The 14,299-nt window shown below is 34.8% G+C and overlaps 1 protein-coding gene across 3 annotated transcripts in view; it reads left to right on the top strand.

Annotated features, from left to right (window-relative positions):
* PSME4 (proteasome activator subunit 4) overlaps positions 1 to 14,299 on the top strand; it is a 90,706-nt gene that overhangs the window by 41,249 nt on the left and 35,158 nt on the right. For all 3 annotated transcript variants that reach the window (XM_087960871.1, XM_026676701.2, XM_026676700.2), the window contains 12 exons: positions 1,834 to 1,932; positions 2,198 to 2,267; positions 3,839 to 3,906; positions 5,838 to 6,053; positions 7,973 to 8,130; positions 10,345 to 10,440; positions 10,936 to 10,991; positions 12,353 to 12,409; positions 12,842 to 12,897; positions 12,985 to 13,083; positions 13,241 to 13,303; positions 13,420 to 13,515. In XM_087960871.1, the coding sequence (XP_087816997.1) occupies positions 1,834 to 1,932; positions 2,198 to 2,267; positions 3,839 to 3,906; positions 5,838 to 6,053; positions 7,973 to 8,130; positions 10,345 to 10,440; positions 10,936 to 10,991; positions 12,353 to 12,409; positions 12,842 to 12,897; positions 12,985 to 13,083; positions 13,241 to 13,303; positions 13,420 to 13,515 (1,134 nt within the window). The remainder of the gene's footprint in view (positions 1 to 1,833; positions 1,933 to 2,197; positions 2,268 to 3,838; positions 3,907 to 5,837; positions 6,054 to 7,972; positions 8,131 to 10,344; positions 10,441 to 10,935; positions 10,992 to 12,352; positions 12,410 to 12,841; positions 12,898 to 12,984; positions 13,084 to 13,240; positions 13,304 to 13,419; positions 13,516 to 14,299) is intronic.

Here is a 14,299-nt window from a genome sequence, read left to right as displayed (position 1 = left end):
ATCATAAGTCATGACATGACATCACAGTGTAAGACCACATGACAGACAATTTCAATTATTACTGTTCACCAAGGACTATCTGTATCAAGTTTAATTGTTGCTTCTCAAGGTAGATTACAAGTTGGCAAAGTTTAGTAGTAAAATATATTTATCTCTATTTCTCCAGGTATTTTTTTAGTTTGACATACAGTATTTTTGTTCCTCTGTACACAGCTGATTAAAATGGAACTGATGTCTATGTTCTGCCATAGAAAAGAACACAATTCAAAGCCAATCCTTTTTCTTCTTTCTTCTTCTAATGTGCTGCATAATATTTTGAAAGTTGAATGTGAAGAATAGGACAGATTCAGCCTGAATCTAGGAAAATAGATGCATAGTAAATTCCTTTAAACTGTTGCCGCACACCTGGTTGATTCATAGGCCACAAACTAGATTGGAACCATGGTGGCCCAGTGGTTAGAATGCAGTACTGCAGGCTAACTCACTATTCCAGGAGTTCAATTCTAAATGGCTCAAGCCTTCCATCCTTCCAAGATCAGTAAAATGAAGACTCAAGACTGTTGAGGGCAATATGCTGATTCTGTAAACTGTTTAGAGAGGACTGTAAAGCACTATGAAGCAATATATAAGTCTTCACTTATATAATATATAAGTGATATAGCTATTGTTTGATTATATCTTGGTTTCTAGATGAGCTTATGTACAACTCCAATTAATATCAATTCTTGCCAATGTACATATAATCCTTGCAAATCATTCAGGATATCATGATGAATGGTATCAAAAGCTGTTGAAGGACTTAGCAGAATCAGGTTGAACATGGATAACCTCAGAAGTCTCTGTGATTTCTTTCGGATTTCCCCAGCCTGTACCCAGCGTTCAATTCTAAATAAATATGAATGATTTTATCCCTCAGATGCTTTGAAAATTTATGTTAGTAACATCATAATTGATGGTTCCGCCTCATTCTTCCCTACAAGGACACCTTAAATAAAGTTGACTATCCACAGATAAATGTAGAATAGTATTGGTATTGTATGGTCATATTTACACTTCATTGCCAGCATTGTTCCAGGTGGATTTTTTGCTGTTTCAATATATTAAAGAGTACCTTCTAATCACCAGATAAGAAGAAGCCACCAAGGTACCATCATGACGAAGAGTTGAAGCCACCTCCTTATTCTCCTTATTCTAAAGATTGATTAGGGTCATGAAAGATTTGATTATGACAAGGGACTGGTGCTAATGTCCCTTATCCGCAGATCATATAACAATTGTTCCAAGAGAAAAACAAGAGTTACCACATGGCCTTGTAGTCTACTAGACCCATTATAACCTGGACTTGGTGACTCCTCCAGTAAAGATGGAGGTTGAAGTCCTTCTTTTTCATGACAAAATCTATCATCAATCCAGTGGTGCGATTCAGCAGTTACGGCATGGACACCATTATGTCCATGTGCAACAGAGACGACAGTACAATAGTAGCCATCTCAACTTGTCCCTCAAGCTCATCCTCACAATGATTCTCTGCATAGAGTTGCCTGTGTCTCAGAATGGTACTTCCTGATTCCTTAAGTATGACTCATAGAATTCATGCCCAAAAAGTTTACCTGTCACTAGTTCAAAAATGTTTCAATGCTGTCTTTTTCAACATGTTTTCCTTGCGATAACCATGCATAAAACTAAAATGGGAACAATGTAATTCTCAGGAATTGATGAATCCTGGTTTAATTCATAATTTATATCCTTTAAATCAAGATTCATAATTTGCCTATGGCACAATATTTCTGGTTTGGTCATTCATACATTTTCTTTCTTTTTGTTTTTGTATAGGTTGCCTTGGATAAGGTTTTCAATTTTGCTGTCTCAAATATTTTTGAGACAAGAGTGGCTGGTCGAATGGTGGCTGATATGTGCCGAGCTGCAGTGAAAGTAAGACTTTATTATTATTCTCAGTTAAGATCTAACAATAACTTCTCTGTTTTGTTGACACTAGAATGTTTTGCCACTTGATCAGACCTCTCCCTCTGCCACACAGGCCTTAGATAGAATATTCCTTATCTAGTTCTTAGTGTTTTTTCCTTTGCAGAATCAAGGCCATTCAGTAGAAAATATATGTTTTGTATCTTTGCTGTGGAATGCTCATTATTTTGTCAAAATATCTTAATGTAACATTTGGTTCTGTCTGATATTTCAGTGCTGTCCAGAGAAGTCTTTGAAGCTTTTTGTACCCCATTGCTGCAGTGTTATAACACATCTCACTCTCAGTAAGTTTCAATGGTCTAACATAACTTGTTTATATATGTCGGTGTATATTGTGTGTTGAAAATTTGAACTTTATTTGTAGTTATGTGTACAAAGTTCTGCTCTGGAGAAGGAATATTTTGAGAAATTCTAGAATTTACCTATCCAGCTATTCTACCAAATGTCCAGAATTTTTTTGAAGAAAATGTCTAGAACTGGAAATAATTTCTAGCATTCTAAGCATATTCTTCCAACACCTAGAGACAGTATATACAATATTCTGATATATATACTATACAGTAATTTTATTCTCAAGAGATGGAGACTAGTTGGAAACTATCAACTTCCATTACTCAATATGTATTTGAACCTGGTCCTATTTCACCATGCTACCTACTATACCATAATAACTTTTATGGGTTAGGGTAAGAGAAGATCATGGCATAGGATCATTCGATTATTAATTCAATGATTCAGTCTCCCTAATCCAATTTTCACCGCTATATTACATTAATGTAATACATCAGTAGAACAGACAAGGTACACTAACTGAAGGCACAAAGTGCATCTATGTCTCTAATATTCAACAGAATGTTAGAGATTATGTTTAAGTGCTGAATGCTGATTTTGCAACAATCATAGATAGGTTTCCTTTAGTAGACACTTGAAGCAGTGTATTTATATGAGGGAACCCTGGCTGTTGTACTGTTTTTGCCTTAAACAGTTTACTTTTTCTTCACAATTGGAATCATTTACTGCAAGAAATTAATGGGTAAAATAGCCATTATTTTCAGATTTAAAATTTTCTTCTCTGTCATGACACATGTTGGAAAAGAACAGGAGACATCCTAAGATCCATCCAAGGGACTGAAATATATCTATATACATTATTGGGAAGATAATGTGCACTATACAATAATAAGCTATTCACATGTTTATTACTTATAACAATTGCAAAATGTTCACTTCACATATGAATTTGAAAGGCTAATCTGTTTGTGTGAATGGCACAAAGATATCTGCAAACTTGTATAAGCAATCATGTTTCTCACCTAAGCTCCTTGTATGTCCTTTGCTTAAATAATAATATTTCTCAGAAATCAAAATTGGAAACAATTGAAGGTAGACAAGGGGGCTTAGGTACTGAAGAATATTTAACTTGTTTTTTGGGAATATGCTAATTTGGGAAGGAAAACATTGTAACATATCTTCTGAATGATGACATGATTGAAACTTCTCATAGAATTATCAGGCAGCCAATTATGTAAGACAACAAAGTAAGACTACTTTGTGGAGGTAACTTAATTTAATTTTTATCCAGAAAATGAGTGTAAATAATGTAGATATACTGTCGGTATAAGAAACAATTAAAACAGGTATTTTATATATTTGTCATCCTATAACAGAAGAATCATATGAACATATGTCTTTATATATTTATATTGTTTTTGTATTTTCTAGTTGAATCATAAAAACATATAGCAAACCTTGTATCATGAGTAACCTAAACAAGAATCTTCAGAACTGTGAATATGTTATTACCTACACATGCTGCATCATAGTAACATTGAGGTATAATGTATTTCATATTTAGATGATGATGTATTACATGATGAAGAGTTAGATAAAGAACTCCTCTGGAATCTTCAACTTTTATCAGAGGTATTTATAAGAAATTCTAGCTTTAATTTTCAATATATTTGGTTCATGTTTATGAAATAACAAACAGAATTTCCTTATGAGAAACATACTTAAGGCCCATTAACTAAATGTGTATACTAGATTGAATCATTATATCACCTACAAAGCTCCTATAGAGAAGAACAGTGAGTTTTAAATCTGATTTGAGAGAGGAAATATAATAGCTTGAAATTCTAAAACTATTAGTGAAAAATAGTAGTGCTTCTTTTCAAGTATTCCCTACTTGGGAATTAATTCATAGAAACATAGTGTTGGAATGGAGCTTAGAGTTCTTCAAGTCCAATCCTTTCCAGGACATGAATCCTGATATCATCCAAGACAAATGTCCAATCTTTGCTTGAAAATCTCCAATGATAAAGTACCCATGACTTTAAGAGACATACTATGCCACTGCTTAATAGCTCTAGCGTTGAGGTAATTTCTCTTTCTATTTCCATTTTCCTAAAGTCTATTTTTCATTTTTGTCCTGCATTTAGGAGTTATGGAAAATAAATCCATATCCTCTTCCCTGAAAATAGTCCAAGTATTGGAAGAGTATTTTCATCTCCAGTGGATGTGTTTCAACCGGTGTTTTTTAAGCACACACTCTGTGTTTAAAAAAGCCCATTTTAAGCTCTAATATTTACCTTCTACTGCAGCCCCTGTGAATAAAACAGCTGAGGCATGGCAAACCACACTGCTGCGCAAATCAGCTGTGCTCTAAAACAACAAAATAAAGCACAGAAAAGAGCAGGGGAGGGTGGGCGGGGCCAAATGTTCACCGGAACTACTGGTTCGCCCGAATGGATCTGAACTGGTAGAATCCCACCCCTGCTCATCTCCCTCTCTTATTTGGATAAACACAGTTTCTTTAACTGTTTTTCATGAGATTCGGCCTTCAAGTCCTTCATCATCAGTGCTGATTTTCTTTACACTCTTCATTTTGATCGTCATTTCTCTTCAGATTCCCCCCCCCCCCAATAGTTTGGTATCTGACCGGTTAGAATACTTCAGCCATTTCCCTATTATCACGCTATCTTCTGGGACCAGTGAATTCTGCTTCCTTGACTTTCCTTTGTTCTGCACATATTCAAAGAACAGCTTTCATTATTTTCGGCATTCAGTGCCAGATTGAGCATATTTTGAGTCTTCCTAACACCATTATTCTTATTAATATGGGCTGTTCCCTGATGCTCTGTTTCTGCTATACACCCCTTTCCATTCTTCAAACTTAAGCTATATTTCTCACTTATTGGCTATTTATACACTGGTTTCCTCAGGTGTCGCCTTATTTTTCTTTCTCTTTGGTTGATTAGATTTAATAAGTTGACCTTGGGCATTAGGATTTCCTAACCCTCCCTTCCTAGCTCCTAATATTCAACAGAGCTTTCAGTATTGCAAGATATTGAGAAAATTTAGAACGTCTGTGTTTAGGCTTTTATAGAAAGCCTTTTATTTTACATTTTGTTTCCTTCAATCAGTAATGACATGTTTCTTTTAGAAATGTGTGTCACTTGTTTGCTGTTCTGGTAGTCCTCATTTAGCAACCACAGATGGATTGTTAACTCTGTCACTAAGTGTTGCTGTTGTTAAACATCATATGATCATGACTTATTAATTTACTACTGGCTTCTCCATTTACTTTGTGGTTGCGAGCCAGCTGTGAAGCTGGCAAATGATGGTGGAGTGCCTCCTGGATGTTGCAATGGCCATAAATGCTGCTGGTTTTGATATGCCCAAATTCTGATCACATGAATGCAGGGAGGCTGCAACAGTCGTAAGTGTGAGGAGTGGTCGTAAAGTTACTTTTTCAGAGCTATCCTAATTTCAAAAAATAGATCAAATGTCTCTTCTGAACTATACATTCACGTAAATTCTGTTGTGTTTATTTCTGATACTTTGAATTTTGCTAGATCACTCGTGTGGATGGGAAGAGGTTGCTGCCATACAGGGAGCAGCTTTTGAAGATTCTGCAACGAACCCTCCATTTAACCTGTAAGCAGGGTTACATTCTGTCTTGTAACCTACTGCACCATCTTCTTCGTTCTACTACACTTATCTACCCCACAGAATACTGCAGTGTGCCAGGTGGTTTTGACAAGCCTGTTTCTGAATACTTTCCTATCAAGGCAAGGATTTTAACTTTCTTAGGACTAGAGAATTTGACTGCATTTTAAAAAATAAAAGCAATGAACAATTACTCTGTTGCATTTCCTTGAAGGCTTTTCCAGCTCAATAACTATGGAAAGTGTAAGTGAAAGATGCTACAAGACTAAAAATATGTAATGTCAATTTTATCATCAGTGTATTTTTTTTTTATTTGGATGCTAGCACATACCATCTTGAAGGGATGGGTCATGAAAACCAAAGTTAAACATATTGTAGTTAATACAGTATTAGTAGTTAGTAGTTAAACAACTGCAGGCTAGCTTAAAGTAACAGGAAATCATTAGGTCTATGTAACATTTCCTATTCTACTAAATAATAAAATTGAGATATTTCTTGTTTCATATACTAGGTAGTATTTTTTCCATTTTATTTTTAAAGATATTTTAACATATTACAAGATAAATTAGTCTATATAGTAAATCTGTTAATTCTGTAGCATGTTGAATGGCCTTAGTCAGCTTGCTGTATAGCTACAGGTACACAAATACAATTAAAGAATACAGTGCTAAAGATATGTGTAATACATATTATATTTTTATAATTTAAAATATAAAATACTAAAAAGCAAGATGATATTAAGTATGTAATAAAAAGTAATTGTAGAGGAAGGAGTAGCAGAACCTGAGGGCAGAGTTAAAAGAGGGAAGGATCAGCCTAGAATCTCAACATAGGCCCACATGAATTAAGTCCATATTTCCCTACATGTGCAGATAATGACAATGCTAAGCAGCAAGATATAACTGAATAATTGTAGTGATATTTCAGACTGCTTAGAAAGGAACTTGAAAACTGAGTTTCACTTTATCTCTTGAAAACAAGTAACATATTTTCCATACCTTCTTGCTTATATTTATTTCTATCTTAAAGTAGCAAATGATCAAGTAGTAATCTGATTATAGGCATGGCAGGGATGAACGTACACTGACAGAAACTGTTTTCAATGGTAGGAATTCAGTAGATGCCATCAGAAAATACAATTTTAAAAATCCAAATAATTCATACATCATAAAAATCGATTTTGCCAAATGTAACTGTTATGCAAGAATTAATATGCTAATTTTTACAGAATGTATCATGAGATTAAAGTAAAGAAATCCTCAGAATACTGACAACTGAAGAAACGGACATATTCTGTTTTTTGGAACAGTTTGCCCAAGGCAGGATAAAATCCTAATTGAGGTTTTTACAGAAGAAAAAGAACAGATTAGAAAACATGAATTTAAGATTTTTATTTGCATATCATTTTGGATAAACTCCTTGAAATTAGTACATGATAGCATCTATCAAGTTTTATAGTTGCTATTTATAGCTATCTTTTGTGTAGCATGCTTGAGCACTATGTTGTTCTGATTATGGTGCCAAGCACAACTGAAAGTGCTGGTCTTGACCTCAAAAGCAATGAATGGAATGCAGCCAGTGTGTTTAACACATGATTCTCCACCCACTCCATCTGAGTTCATGTGCCTTCTTTTGCTTAATGAATTTGAAGAGGGTTTTTAAAGTGGGTCTCTCTGTCATAAAACTCTATCCTTTGTATAATTGTATCATTGGAACTTCTCTAGGTTTACTTAAACATGGTTTGATTTTATAAAATCATGTTTTGCTTTTAATACTATAACATTTGCGACCTAAATTAAATTGGGAAAAAGAAATGTAGTTTGTTAAAACAACAACTATAAATTTAACTTTTTTTAAAAAAACTGGTGACCTGAATAGGTTACTGTTTATTGAATATATTCTTTTAATTCATCTCTTACCAAGTCAAGTGTTTAAGATCCTTTTATCTGAAATAAGAAAAAATTCCTTGTTAAATGTTATGACATAATTATTTTCTAATTTTGCTAAAGGCAAAATGTACACCCTTGTGTTATTTTTACAGGACTGGGGTAAACCTGGTAATCTACAGAAACTTGATATTCAGTGGCATGTTCCTTCAGCTGAAGAAGTTGCTTTTTCTTTTGAATTGTTGGATACTTTTCTCCAGCCAGAGATTAACAAACTGGAGCGGTATTCAGATGGAAGTCTTGAAATGTCCAGGTTAGACAGATTCATTACTGACTAAATTGTTTTTTCAAATTTAAGTAAATGAATATAACTAAATTCCTGAATAAACTAATGAGATTTACTCAGTATAGGAATCAGGGATACATTGCATATCAGTTTATTTATTTACTTAGAATATCTGTATATCAAAAACACTTTGTCAGAAAGATTTGCTTTATTTCATGTTTTTATGTTTACTTTCTGATATACTGTAGATGCTACTCAATAATAGGTGGCTAACAATAAAGCCACAACAATGTAAACAGAAGAAGTTAAAACACATATTTGGTATAAGCTGCTGAGACTCACTTTGATTGTGGTTGCATAGGAATATGTTTAATAATATAAATAATAGCTAATGTATAAGATAGTGTAGTTTTCATTCAGTTAATCTTTGATTAAGGTTATTTGTTCAGTGACTGTATGAAAGTTACAGTGGAAACTTACAACCAGTAAGAGATGAGGTTGAATAATATTTCTTTGGTTATTATGAGTATTTTTGTAGGCATCTGAAGGATTGAGCTGTGGTGACACAGTGGTTAGAATGCAATAGTCGGCTACTTCTGTGGTTAGAAGTGGTTAGAATGCAATAGTCGGCTGCCTGCAATTTGGCAGTTTGAATCTCACCAGGCTCAAGGTTGACTCAGCCTTCCATCCTTCCATCCTTCCATCCTTCCGAGGTGGCAAAATGAGGACCCAGATTGTTGGGCGCTATATGCTGACTCTGTAAACCGCTTAGAGAGGGCTGTAAAGCACTGCGAAGCAGTATGCTATGCTATTGCTGAACCTGATGACATGGCTAAAACTATGTTTTACAAAGTTATCTGGGATGAGTTCCGAAGAAGTGGACATGATTCTTTTTGAGGTTGAACTGCAGATCCATGCCATTCCTGGTTGGTGAAAACTTCCAGGAAGGTGCTAGGATTTGAGTCAGGGTCCTATTATATATATTCTTGAGACACAGGTTGATCCCTACTGACTTGAAGTACATGGTGCTATAGCCCCTTTTCAGAAAACTACTTCTTGGCCCAGAAATTGTGGATAATTATTGGCCAATCCTCAACCATCTTCCCTTTTGAGGAAAGTTTTTTGGGAATGTGGTGGAACATAGAACCTGGAAAAACACATTACAGGTAATCCTCACATTACCTGTTCATTTAGTGACCATTTGAAGTTACAATGGCACTAAAAAAAGTGACTTATTTTTCACATGACCATTGCAACATCCCCATGGTCACATCATCAAAATTCAGACACTTGGCACCTGACTCATATTTATGACGATAGCAGCATCAGGAGCAATGTGATCACCTTTTGCAACCTTCTGATAAGCAAAGTCAAGGGGAAGCTAGATTTACTTAACAACCGTGTCTTATGTTCCATTTTATTGTGTCTTATGTTCCATTTTATGACACCACAAGACTCAGTCTTTCCTCCACTTGAATTTGACATTTACTGAAGCCATTGGATGAGGTCAGAAATGAACATACAATCAGAACCTGAGTATATATGGGAGTGCCTATTCCCAATTGTTTTTGCCTTTCCAATTAGATATGATAGTGCATGGTCTCTCCATATTCCTTTTCCCAGCTAATGTTATCAACAGGGATCATGGAAATAAAACTCTGAATTGCTACCCTTCTGCTGAAGAGCATTTGCCTGGAAATCTAAATTATTCTCACTCTGTTGCTTTTTAGGAAGGCCATTAAAACTTGCTATTCCAGGGATTTATTATTGTTTCCTCCTATGGCTTTGGAGTATCTCTCTAATGTTCCCAGTGTTTATATAATATATTTTAAATTTTATATTGTAATTTTTATTATTTTTTAATCTTTATAGATGTCAGTTTTAACAGAATAGCAAAGGGACCTTTGAGATCTTCTAGTCCAACTCCCTGCTCAAGCAGGAAAAATATATATACAATGCTCAGGATGATAGCATATAATATAGGCAGACAGATGTTTATTATCCCCGTCCAATCAATCCATCAAATAGGTTTGATTGTTGAATTATAGATTGCTGGCAAATGCATTCTGTGACTATTTAATGATTTGGCCTTTGAAATGGTGGCTTGCTTCAGATAAAATAATTCAGCATGACTATTTAATAGGATTTTCTAATGTTATTGTAGAAGTCAGGTCTCAAAGTTCTTTTGAGTGCTTTTTAGTAAAGTGAAAAATATTTCACCTATTTAACATTTATTTTCAGAGATGATGTTCAGCAGTGTCTTACTATAGTACACAATTGCCTTATTGGATCGGGAAACATGCTGCCACCTCTGAAAGGAGAAAAAGTGGCTCACATGTAAGTAAAATTTGCTTTTTATGAAGATGATAAATGGAATCATCTAGATAAAAACATCAGAGGTTGTTTTGTGCCTCACTTAGAAAGGTTTATCCATCTGATATTGTACATAATAAAAACATATCATAAATTAGATGATTTTTTAAAACTCTTCAATCCTTTCCAGTGACCTTGAAATTCCCGGATGGTCTCTCATCCAAATACTAGTCAAGTCCAGTCCTGCTTATAGTTTTAAAGCCCACACAACATCACTTGTTTTTAGCACTTATACAAATGCAATCCTAAGTACAATAGTAATCAAGAAGTTATATAGCTTCACTATTATTGAAATTTTGTCTTCATTTTCCTTCAAAACAGAAAAAATAGAAATTAAAAGATATAAAATTATAACTCTTAATCTTTAGGAATTGTAACAGTAATTGCTGTTTTATGAAATTAAATTCACTGCATCAAGAGTTCTGTTTAAAGAATATGTATGTGTTATATATCATGCAGGGTTCCAAGTCTAGTGTCATTGGAAGAGATCAAACTTTTTACAGGTGTTGAATATGGTAAGTTAATGCCATTGCATAAATGTTGGAGAAAATTTAATTCATGACTTCATTGATCTCTTATTGAAAGAAAGTTATTAATTCTTATTTTATGTTTTTTTCTGTGAATCTTATAGAAAAATGATAATAATAATTTAATAATTTCATTGAGTTTAATATTGTATGCTGCCAGACTCAATAACTCTGTACGGTTAACAACAAAACAACCAAATTCATTACAATAATATCAATAAAAGCTAAAGATAAAATATGGAAAAGATATACTGTATATGAGCTGGCCAAAGAAGGACATTAAAGTTGTCAATATGAAGAAGCTCCTTACAATGTGAAGGGGTTGGACAGGGTCCTGTGAATATCAAAGCCCCTGCCCTGGACAAAACACTGAGCATCTACGGGTATATCAGTAAAATGGTACCTAAAGATAAGCTATTGAGAGAATGCCTGAGGCAGCAGCAGCAAACATGGGAGAAAAATCAAGCAGAGGAAGTGCCATGGCAAGATAATACTGTGCACAGGGTGTACCACTGACCGATAGCTGAGGTGACATGCATTGGGAAATACTACCAGTGACTGAAAAGGGCTGATCTAAAAGACAATACTGTGGCAATTATCATGGCTGCACAAAAACGAGCACTAAGCAGTAGATCCATAGAAGCAGGAGTCTTATCATATTAAGCAGGACCCAAAGTGCAGACTGTGCAGAGAGGCCTCAGAGAAAGTACAACATGTAGTGCTAAGGTGAAAGATGCAGGCAGGAAGAGAATACTGAACAGAACATCCAAGTAGCTGGCATTGTGTACAGGAACATATGTAAAGTATATGGGCTAGACCCTGATGGAAGATTCCACAGAAGGTTGTGGAGAATAAGAAGGTTAAAATCCTGTGGGACTTCCTGATCCAAACAGACGGGCAGATACTAGCCAGTCAACCAGACTTCATGGTCATAGGCAAGGACAGCAGTAGTGATAGTTCTAATAGTGCTCAGCGATTGAAACATCAGGATGAACGATAATGATAATTTGGAGAAATACTAGGACTTGAAGGAGGAACTAGAGTAGCATTCCTCTGGACAAAGAGATAAGAACAAGCTAAGATACTGGACACAACCCTCAAACTTATCTCAGAAATAAACAAAGATGTTTTGGGTTATATACAAGCCTTATGGGTACATACATTTGGTAAGTATGCAATTATATATGTGTATGGTCCATATAAATCTTTTTCACAACTTGCACAGCTTTGCTGGAGAAAAAAACTATTCCTTTGTTTTTTATTTTTATGTTTCTGCCTCCTTTGACATGTCCTTGCTACATATTGTAATTTATAAACTTTGTAGATAATGAATGATCTTACTTGTTTAGATTTGTCGAAAGAGAATTACAGGGAAAGAATCTGCAAAGTGACAAGGAAACTCCTACGTAAGTGTGCTTTTAGTTATTCCGTTCTCTCATTTTCACTGAATTTGTATAGTAGTTCAATAAAAATCCAGATGGTAAATCAGATATGAAGCAAAGTCCTTTCTTCTTCAGTTTAAGTGAATGAAGGGTGTTTGGTTGTGATGGCTTGAGATTCAGTAGTTTTTTTTAAAAATAGATCTCAGGTCACAATTGGCAGGGTGGAATGTGGGACAATGGATGGAGCTTTCTAGAGTCTCTTTCCTTTTTGGATTGGGGAACTAGATTTTTTTAATGTGGTGAGTGAAGGATGAAGACTATTTTTTTCCTGCTAAAAACAGTAGGCAATTGTATTGTTGTTCCTTGGTAGCTTGCCATCAATATGACAAGAGTGTTGTAACTATGAACAATTAATTTATATTGCTTTGTTTAATTATTTTTTCTTTATTGTAATAGACTTTGTACTTGACAACTCGGAGGATGATACTAAGTCTTTGTTCCTAATCATTAAGGTACAGTTGCAATTTCTAGTGTGATTTCTAAAATGTTAACTTGGATGGATGGCTTTTTCTACATAAACTCAAATTCTTGTTCTACAGATCATTGGGGACCTCTTACATTTCCAAGGTTCACATAAGCATGAGTTTGATTCACGGTGGAAAAGTTTTAACTTGGTGAAGAAATCAATGGAGAATAGGGTTAGTATTTACTATAAATAATTTATTTACACAATTAAGACTTTAAGGAATCTAGGGGGAATTAATGTTCATAGTTAATGAAATTTAAAAAAAGAAATCACAGGTAGCACTGAATATAGTTTTTCCACATGTAAATAATTGATTTGCCTATTTGCAGCTTCAAGGCAAGAAACAGCATATTAGAGCACTGCTCATTGACAGAGTCATGTTACAGCATGAGGTAAATATATGGTGTTTTTTTTTAACCACTGTATGTGGGCTGCCTTTGAATCTGTAGTATCTACAACTTTCATTTATAAAATTTAAAAAAAAACTAATTTGTTCCTTTTTCTTTAGCTAAGAACACTCACTGTTGAAGGCTGTGAATATAAAAAAGTACATCAGAACTTGATCAGGGACCTTCTTCGTTTATCTACAAGTTCATATGGTCAGGTAAGACCTATGCCCCCCCTTTCATTTGATACAAGCAGAATATTAATGGCAGGAGTTTTGAAATAGCTTTTTGCAAGAAATGGAGAGCTATTCCATAATTCATTTGAAATTTCTGAGAACTTTTCTGTGTCAGATTTAATCTTTGGGATGTTATCCTGTACAGATAAACAACAACAGTTCTTTTAGTGACTGTTCAAAGTAACTTAACTGCAGTGATTCACTTAACAAAGGTAGTAAGATAAAGGTTGTAAAGTGAGGAAAAAATTCACTTAAAAAAATTTCATTTAACAACAGAAATTTTGGGCTCAATTGTTTTAAGTTGAGGACTGCCTGTATATCTTTATTTTGAGACTTTGTTAACTTCCTGAATAGCATTTGGTTGTGCCATAGTGCCTCATGATATCCTGCCCATGTAATTACTTTGAGCTAAATGCAGCAGTTACTTCTAACTGCCACTCGGTGGGTGCCTAGAGGGGTTAATTGTAATAGCAACAGCACTTAGACTTATATACTGCCCCATAGTGCTTTACAGCGCTCTCTGAGCTGTTTATGTCAGCACATTGCCCCCAACAATCTGGGTCCTCATTGTACTGACCTCCAAAGGATGGAAGGCTGAGTACTCCTTGAGCCCTGCCAGAATCGAACTCTATACTATGGGCAGTTAGTCTGCAATACTGCATTCTAAACACTGCACCACTTATCTCTGAGGAGATAAGACTATACTGAATTGAATAGTTCAGAAAAACTAGGTGGACCAATTAATGCAGCTGTAATCTGTACCAAC

This window comes from Notechis scutatus, chromosome 1, assembly GCF_049901735.1.
Source record: "Notechis scutatus isolate UNSWTSFEM ecotype Mainland chromosome 1, rNotScu1.2, whole genome shotgun sequence".
NCBI classification, from domain to species: domain Eukaryota; kingdom Metazoa; phylum Chordata; class Lepidosauria; order Squamata; family Elapidae; genus Notechis; species Notechis scutatus.
This window is presented reverse-complemented; position numbering and strand designations above follow the sequence as displayed.